Source organism: Labrus bergylta, chromosome 9, assembly GCF_963930695.1.
Source record: "Labrus bergylta chromosome 9, fLabBer1.1, whole genome shotgun sequence".
Classification (NCBI taxonomy): Eukaryota; Metazoa; Chordata; class Actinopteri; order Labriformes; family Labridae; genus Labrus; species Labrus bergylta.
The window spans coordinates 21,045,640-21,054,985 of NC_089203.1; the positions used below are offsets into that span (position 1 = coordinate 21,045,640).

The window sequence follows — 9,346 nt, forward strand, 5'->3', positions numbered from 1 at the left end:
CACACATCTGATCGGTCACTGGAAAAGCCACAATTTATGTTTTCCCATTTTAGAGATAGAGAGCACCGTCACTCATCCATTTTTATAGATTTTTCTTTTTTCAAGTTTTTAATAATTAATTAATAAAGGTGCAATCATTCCAGCATAAATGCATTTCTATTTTGATTACACATCTTGCTGCAGTTCGTCTGTGTTTGTCTGCAGCTCTGAGGAAAACCAAAAGAAAACCACAAAGCAGAAGCTTCAGAGTGTTGGATGTCTTTTTGAAATATACATGATGTGTTAATATGGGTCCACATCGATCTCAAAGGAATTGATTTCATGACCATGAAACCTGAAACATTACCAATATTTTGGAGTGTGTTAAACTGATTTATACCTTTTTAAAATGACTGACATCTGTGACTCTCTCAGTTCTGCACTCAATGAACATTGAATAAAGGAAGTAAGGGTTGACTTGTATGCATTAATCTCTTCCTCAAACTTTACATTCAAAATCTATATGTAGGTACATTCCCATGTTTTTTAAGGTTTATTTTCTGGCTTTTTAATGCTTTTATTTAAAGATAGGACAGTGGATAAAGTCAAACATGAGGAACGAAATGCGGGAAATGAGCCACAGGTGGGACTTGAACCCGGGCTGCATGTTTTAGTGCTATCTGTGTTTTGTTGTTACCGTTAACTTAATGTTTTTATTTAAAAAAAAAAAGTACAGCTCCTTATGCCAATGAATGAAGTAAAGGTTAAAATATGTGTTTTTATTTGAGGTTGTCATTGTCAATTAGTCGAGCATGAGCCAATCTGTTACTAAATTCTGGGTCCTGTTTTTTAAAAATCATTACTCTCTGATCCAAACTCAATATCGTCACCTTAACTCAAAACATGATCAAAAAAAAAACATTTGGCGTGTCACTCCTACCGGCTCCACCACAAACAGATTTAATATACCACCTGTTAATTGCGTCCTCTATAGTTATTAAACTCCACCCATAACATAAACTATGCACAAAGGAATCCATTAATTAACACACTAACCAGCTAATGTTTCTTATTTTAAATGTAATATTTCCCATAAATTATATTCTCATTAACTGAAGTCAGAGTTCTTAAATGAAATGGACCATGATTAAAATGAGTCTACATATTTATATTTAACTAAAAGCACAACTTACATCTCATTGACTTTTAAAACTGTTGATTAGCCTTGTAGGAAAGCTAACGGGACTGTCTTCACAAAATATGCAGTATCCCTACAAACTGTCATATGATAGCTGTTTGCAATAGTTACTGTGTTACCACATCACAAAAGAAGGATTCATATTGAAATACTCTGCAAAGTTGGATATTTGTTGATATCTGGAGTAACTGCTGATTTTCTCTTCCCCTCCTATTTTTTCTTTCTTCCATTTTCATCCTGCATGCTCAGTAAAGTGCATCAGCTGCCGGTTTGACAGTGATAAATATCCATGAACTTGTTCGCTGCTTTAATGCTCCACGGATGAAACAAACTTTTGGAGGAAAGAATTTAAACTGACGATTTTCTATATATGAATAACTACAGTTTCTGCAGTGGTGTTTCAGTCCTTTGCTGTTTCATTAGCCACATGTTGTTGTTGCACAGCAGTCGCTTCAAAGCTAATAATATTCTGGTAACAACAGAAGTCTACAGAACATTGTTCCATCAGACTAATGAGCACGGCCCAGTCATGTCAGATTGATGATAACAAGTGTTTCCTGGAGTTTCTATCAGTAACCTTGCTAACTTGAAGACAACCCCCTGAAGGAGCAGACACTAAATGATGGTGCTCTACAACATCTGGAGCTGAACATTTACAGGCTTAGAGGGTCTGAGATTGTCTGGTTGCAGATCTTCTTCAGCTTCAGTCCTCCAGCTCTCTGAGGACGACTGAAGGAGCACCAACTCATTATCAGCCACGTGGATTTAGTCTCGTTAAGGGACCCTAATGGATAGATTGATCTCATTTCATCTGGCTATTCATTAGATGCACGTACTGTAGGACAAAGACATGTGCTCCTGTAGAAACACACACACACACACACACACACACACACACACACACACACACACACACACACGCACACTAACCACATGATGGACTTGTATTTTCACATACTGTCTCTCATTTAAGCAAAGTAATTACACAGTCCAAAGTACTCAGAGATCGCTTTAACAGTGAGATGAACAACCTTTGTGCCAGATCATATTGACATGAGAAAATATCTTAAAGACACTATATCTTTATTTCTCTTCATACAGCTTGACTTCAAGGTTTGCAAAAATCAACCTGTTAGGTGCTCATTCACAGATAAGTGGTAATGAAGACCACAGTCCTGAGATGATGTGAAACAAAATGGAGACACAATTGTCCAAAGTTCTGTAACAAACCGAACACTAACTGTTTGCCTTTTAGATTTTGAAAAAAACAACATTATAAGCATTAAATTGCCAGATTGTATTTAAATAGCAGATTTCACATAGAAAGAAACTCTTGAGCTTCAGCCACTCCAGAAATGGGGGCCAGCGCTCACAGAGAAGGACCTTAGATGTTCAATATATAATTCAGTGGACTCCTCTCAGACTGGATCCAAAGAAAGTATACTGAGCACACAAATCACTTAAGGCAAATTGATTTGGGTGCAAAGGACTTACGTTTTGACACGCTCCTCCTCAGAGTCACACTTTGATTAAAAGCTTTGCATTGTTGGTTAAGTTTATGAACCACATTTTGTTGCAAACTCCTTTTGTGGTTTAATTACAGAAGTAATTATGACACGCTTCCTTCACTTTTCAGACAGCATTACAAAGAACAAACAGCTTGTATTCTTCTTTTTCTATTGATATCAGCATTTCACAACAGTACAGGATGGACGTCTCTGTGCAGCTCTGTTGTGGATACACAGAACAAAGTGAACCGAATGAGCTGTTAAAAAGCTGTTGGTGGGTTTGAGGAGCGTGGCTTCACACTGCAAGTTGGATCAAAAGCAGTTACATGTGATGTGTGTTTTGTTAGCTTAAAAATCATTATCTGTGTCACTTGCACCACAGAAGAAGCAATACTGAGCAGACTGTCATTCAAATGACTTTCCATAACTTCATTATCCATTATTATTAGCACTAACTGGAGCTCATTTCACATACAGTAGAGGTTTTTATTCAGAGCCCAAAGGATGATTTGTATTCCTTAACTGCAGTTTAAAGCAGACTTTAATTTCAGTCTCAAGTCTCAAGTTCGGTCTCAGCAAAAATAGTCAACAGCCTTCAAAGAGCCAGAGAAAGGATTATTTACCACGGCGGATGTGAACTGTTCAATATACTGTTCAACATGCCGTCTCTGAGTAACCTACATATTTAGATATCATTACAAACATTGTTGAAGATGAGTTCATTTTGACTCATTTACAAGGGAACAAAATGTACAAAACTCACCTTTTATTTTGATCTGTGGTAGTATGTAACTACTGTGAGATTGTGTTTTTAACTGTGTGGTGTGCGTGCGTGTGTGTGTCTACAGATGAGATGAGATGAGATGAGATTCAACTTTATTGTCATTACACATATACAAGTATAGAGTAACGAAATGAGGTAAGTATAGAGTAACGAAATGAGGTAAGTATAGAGTAACGAAATGAGGGTGTCTCTCGCAGATTTGAAGCTGTCTGTGTAACAGGTGACGTATAGTGACACAGCACTGACACTGATGGATGAGAGAAACAAAATGACACATTGGAGTTTCTTGACGATTATAAACCCTCCTCACATCCCCTCACCCTGTGTCCTTCACTAACAAAACCAAAACTCAGAAGTTGTTACAGACAGGACTGATGATCAGTGGGGCTGAGTTTTTACCGCCGTCGTTACCGCAGGGTCCAAAGTATGGAAAGAGTCTCTCAGTGAAGTTACATCCAGTGAAGGAGAAGATGCGAGCCCTGGCGTCAACGTTGTAGAAGGAAACTTGACCTTCTTCATAATCCACGAACACTCCGACCTTTTGAGGAATCTCTCTCACGTGGAGGTTGATAGCAGGGCCAGCATTGGCCGTGAACTCGTTTCCTTTTCTCAGCCAGATGGTCCAGTATCCACTCTTAGGGCTCAGTCTCATGTCCCCCTTCCTGTTGATGGACTGGTTAGTCACTCCCAGATCCCACTGGGTTTTCCCTCGGACCTGGACCTCAAAGTAGAACTTTCCAGAATTAAAACTCTCCTTTGCGAGGACATTGAGGACATGATCGAACCTCTCTGGCTTGTCCGGGACGTTCCTCTTTCTGTCTCCACACTTGACTTCTTTCCCGTCCTCAGAAACAATGAGAGAAGGGTTCGCTGTGTCCGGATCAAGAGTCAGATTCACGGCATGAAACCACATTTTCTTCAAGTCGGGATCACACAGCAGCCTGATTTCTCTTGTCACTGTTGTCTCCAGCTTCATCAATGTTTCCTGCACAGTAAACTGGTCGCTGTTAAGAGTCACCTCAGACCAGTCCTTCACCTGTGGAGGAGTGATGGTGAGAGAAAGGAAACTCTCCAGGAATTCAAAGGAGTCATTGATGCCAGTGACCTGATCAAGTTCAGATTGTTTTTGCTTTATTTGCATCATCTCTCCCTCCAGTTCTTTAATGAAGCCTTTCCCATCTTCTTCAATCTTTTTCTTCTTCGTCCGAATCACCTCACTCAGCTCGACTTGGCTTCTCCTGATGTAGTCCACCAGAGCAGTCATCACATGCTTGCTGTATGCCAGCGCCTTCTTTGCATTATTTCCACTCGCCTCCACTGAGTGTTGGATCTCTAGAAGTTTCTGCTGATGCGTCTGAATCATCTGATCCACGTCTTTCTTTTCTTTTCCCAGCTCGTCCTTCCTCATTTCAGCCTCCTCCTCCACACTCACTGTCTTATGGCTTTTATGGTCACTGTCTACACAGACTCTACATAGAAACATTGAATCCACTTTGCAGAACAGCTCCAAAGGCTCACCATGCTCTTTGCAGATCCTGCTCACGAGGTCCTCGACCGGGTTGATCAGCTTGTGTTTCCTCAAGGGTAAAACTCTCTGATGAGGCTCCAGATGTGCGTCACAGTAAGACATGAAACATGTTAAGCAGGACTTGGTGGCTTTGAGCTTCCCCCCAGTGCACATACCACAGAGCACATGTCCACTTCCTGCTTTTTCGGGGATGTCATGGGGTCTTTCTTGAATTGTCTTTTTCACCTTTTCGGCAGCATTAGCGAGGACAGTGTTGACACAAAGGTGTCGTATCTTTGAGTACTCCTTGTTACACAGTGGACACAGGAATAAAGGTTTGTTAGTGTCCCAGTGGAGTGTGATGCAGCCACGACAGAAGGTGTGACCACAGGGAATCGCCACAGGTTGATTGAAGACATCCAGACAGATGGAGCAAAGAAAGTTGTCCTCCACTATTAGACTACTGGCACAAGCCATTTCTAGAAAACACCAAATGAAAAAGTTAGAGGGGCAAAAGTTGAACAAGATTTATAGTTGTTGAAAGCACTGAAATATGTCAGTAAACACAGAAGACATGACCAATAATATCAAAGAGTTCAACTTTACCTGTTGTCAGTAGTTATCTTATAATCTCTCTCCGGTCTGTAAAGCACAGTTGAATCACACGGCTCTGTTTCTACTTTTGGTTTCACTTTTTTTTGCTTTCTCTTCCAGCTGTGTCACTGAGTCCCCTCCCATTTCCTCATTTAACTTGAACAAGTTAACTCTTTAATAACCTGTGACCCACGTACAGAGCTTCTTTTTTTCTCTCAGGTCCCTTTGAGCTTATTTAGAGTCATACAATGTCCCCAATCTTCACTTCAAAGGTTTGTACACTGCCTCATGAGCAATGATGTCTTTAAGGTGTGCATTATTCATATGATTCTTTGCACTCACTTTCTTGCTTGTTGATGTAGTCACAACATTAGTGCTTCAGAAATCTCTTTCATGTGTAGTATTATGCATACATGAAATGAAAGCTATGAGAAAGCACAACATGCTAAATTGTAAACGAGGTTGAGAGTGCTCAGTGACGGCGTCTGAATAATAAACTGTAAATACTCTCGTCCTGTTCAGTGTCCTCTGAGGAAACAACACTTTGAACACAATAGCTCCCCTGCATCCTTGAAGGTCTTTGTCAGAGCTGAAATAATCTGTGTATGCTGCGTTCAGGTTCCTGTGAGTCAGCATCAGCAGCGTTCATATATGACTACATGTATTTACATGTCTGCAAGGAGGATTTGAGCAGGACTGTAGGTGTGTAAGCATTTTCAATTCTGTTGAACGATGACAAAGTGACACATTGAACTTAACCTTTCAGTGACATGAATTAATACACTTCTATGCAGATTAATATGTCAGTTAAACCTGATGAATGTGTTTTACAATATGTGAATGTGGGTGTTTGGCATGTGTGTCACATCTCAAAGTGAACGGGCCTTTGAAAATCCAATCATAAAACATTTAGATAAATGTTACTTGAATTATTTGAATTATATATGTACTGTACATTAAGGTGCTCAGAAAAAAGCTTCTGTTTGATATTTTCTTGAGTCACGTCTTTTTCCGGCCTCACCTTGATGTCTCAGCTACCATCAAACATTCAGACGACATTTGGATCAGAAGGGGATTCCCTTTGATCCTGGTCTGGTCTGTGTGGAGCTCAAGGACTTTAGCCTTTCTTCTCCTCATAGGATCCACTGATAGGTTCATTGAAGGATGAGAGGGAGTCAGGCTTTTTTCTCCTCCCCCTTTTTTAAATTCTCGCTCCTTTAGTCTTTCAAGCAGAGAGATATCACCCTCCTTGGTCCCCGTTCTCTGACCCACTGAGCTCTCACCTGTTTCTACTCCTTGAATATATGAATTAGAGATTAGAGGAGCTCAGAGTGTGAGAGGAGGACAGGTGACCAACTGAAATATGGGATTACCCTGAAAATGAAAACGTTCCCCTTGGTTCTTTTTCTTGGAAACATTTGGTATAATGTAAGTGCATAATTCACAAGATATTTCAAAAAGATCTCCTCATGTTTGCCTATTTTTTGAGGAAATGCTTCACATATCATATTGACTCACAGCTGCCACCTGTTGGTCAGATGAATAGCTTGACATCATTTGTAAAGCTGTGTACACGTCACCTGCATACGCAAGCATCCATGTGTGCACATATTAACAAATGCCTGACACATTCAAGAATAGATATAATAATAAATCAATCAATCAATCACTTGTAGCCTAGATCAGCACATGGACTTTTTCTGAAAATCTCAAAGAAAGATGCCATGATATTTAAAGCATTTTGGACCTGACAGAATATGTAAATAAATTATTTAATCTATTGACGTTCTCATATAGAAAAAGACAAAAGTAAGATCTCTGATGCTTTGTATGGCAACGAAAAGGATCTCTCATTAAAGTTCATGGCAGCCATGTTCTACTGTGCAGTGAGGGAGGAAGAGGACCCTCAGTCACCTCCATCATTCTGCTTTGTTTACAACTTGGTCAGAGAGGAGGGTTGTGTTATTTCCAGCCCTCCAGACACAACGTTTCTCCAGGAAAGATAAATAATTAGTCATGAGATGATTTCCTCCCTTCATCCATCAGCCCGGGGAAGATGGCTGCCAAATGAGAGTCTCCTCTCCCTGCAGTGTTTTTGTTCCCCAGACACCCAGCTTTAGATTTCTCTCTTTTATAGGACCACTTTGAAACAGTCAGACACTTGAAAGGATGACTCCATCTCTGCCAAGGTGTGCACAGATTAAAAGCTTCCTTTCTTTTGCTTTAAGCAGGGCTTTTAGGATCAGAAAAAAAAGAAGGACAGGTTCAACTTTAACTTTTACTTTGATGCAATTTATGCCATACATGTTTTTTTTATGAAGAGAAGCATCTCCTTTTTCAATGTTTTTCTTTTTCCCCTCTAAATAATTTGACATTCTTCAGCTCTGTAAAGTCTTATGAGGATAAATGTGAGGCAAGCAGTTGATTAGTATTTTTTAATGTCTAAGTTATCTGACACATTGAAACCAAAATAAATACTGAATTCCTGCCTGAGTGACACAACCGGGTTTTTCCTGTCAGTGGAGAAATATATTTAAACTCCTGGAAATGTTTTTAATGAGTCAAAGAGAGAGAAACCTCTCTGAGAGCTGAATATTTTGTGAGTTTTATCTGTTACTCTCACCAATTTAAAATCAGGCCGGACATTTTCCTGAACACTGAGCGGAGCCTGGAGGTTAAGAGGATCAGAGAGCTTATTTCTAAATAAAAAGGTTGTTAAGTTGTTTTATCAACACTGTTATTCATTAAACGTGTTGTGACTGTTGGCTTTAAACCACTATCTGAGGTGGCCTCCAAACACCAGAGGAGTTAGTCTCTCTGATAGGCTGCCTCCACTGCTGCATTATTCATTTATGCTATTTGTCAGACTCAGAGTCCATGACGGAAAATTCAACAAGGATTGAAGATTTATTGTTAATGTTTCAGGAGTTGAAAACTTTGACTGTTTGTTTGATGTCTGTGAAGTTTGAGGAAGCTATAAAAAACAGATTTGTGTTTCCATATCTTTAGTTATTTGTCTATCGTGAGCAAAACTTTTGAAATACAGCACATAATGCGAGGGTTGTCTTCTGTCAGGTTAGCAGTTATTTCAATTTGCTTTCTCAAATGTTGTGAGGCCAACCCTTTCCTTTCTGATACCTAGTTTCCTCCTCGTTCCCTCTCTCCAACATCAGGCACATTTAGTGACTGGGAGCTGCAGCCTTTCCTTGGCTGTCACAGAGGGGCTTTAACAAGGTCCTGCACTCCTTCTGCTCTTTCCTCCTCATTTTACCATGCTGCTGCCACTTTCCCCTCTTCTCCCAGTAATTTCACCTTTTCTCTGAGGGAAAAGTGTAAAGATGCCCGGCTAGAGTGGAGGGATAGTGGAAAGTGCTTTTTGCCTTTACTTAAATAGGAGCCAGCACATTTCTCCACCACCTTCAGGCCTCAGAGCTTAACGCTGAACATACAGATGTGCACTGAATGACGTGGTTTTGTTTTAGTTAAAAATAAAATCTGTTTTACTGGAGTCAAGAAACTTTCGAGGTGCTTTGATTACGAAAACATAATGTGCAACCTTGCTGACAACAGTTCCTCCTAGAACTATGAAAAGGTTCCTGGTCCAAAAACACCTAATGACTCACAATGACAACAATTTAGGCTTCCAAGTGTAACAAATGTGATGTATGAATTTTCCTGATGTTGATTGATTTTTGCAACATTGTTTTCTTTTTAAATTATATTATGTTAAATGATGGTATTCACGATAAAGACTTAAACAATTGTATACATCCATT

General features: G+C 39.7%; 1 protein-coding gene across 1 annotated transcript; it reads right to left on the minus strand.

Moving 5' to 3' along the window:
• Window positions 1-3,544: 3,544 nt before the first annotated feature.
• On the minus strand, window positions 3,545-5,674 carry LOC109998084 (E3 ubiquitin-protein ligase TRIM21-like). The gene is made up of 2 exons (XM_020652817.3): window positions 5,583-5,674; window positions 3,545-5,455 (listed from the first exon to the last, which is right to left on the minus strand). The coding sequence occupies exon 2, from the start codon at window positions 5,451-5,453 to the stop codon at window positions 3,819-3,821; it is 1,635 nt and encodes a 544-aa protein (XP_020508473.2). The 5' UTR covers window positions 5,454-5,455; window positions 5,583-5,674; the 3' UTR covers window positions 3,545-3,818.
• Window positions 5,675-9,346: the final 3,672 nt, after the last annotated feature.

Coding starts and splice junctions, on each gene's coding strand:
- LOC109998084 (XM_020652817.3), bottom strand. CDS start 5,453: ATGGCTTGTGCCAGTAGTCTAATAGTGGAGGACAACTTTCTTTGCTCC.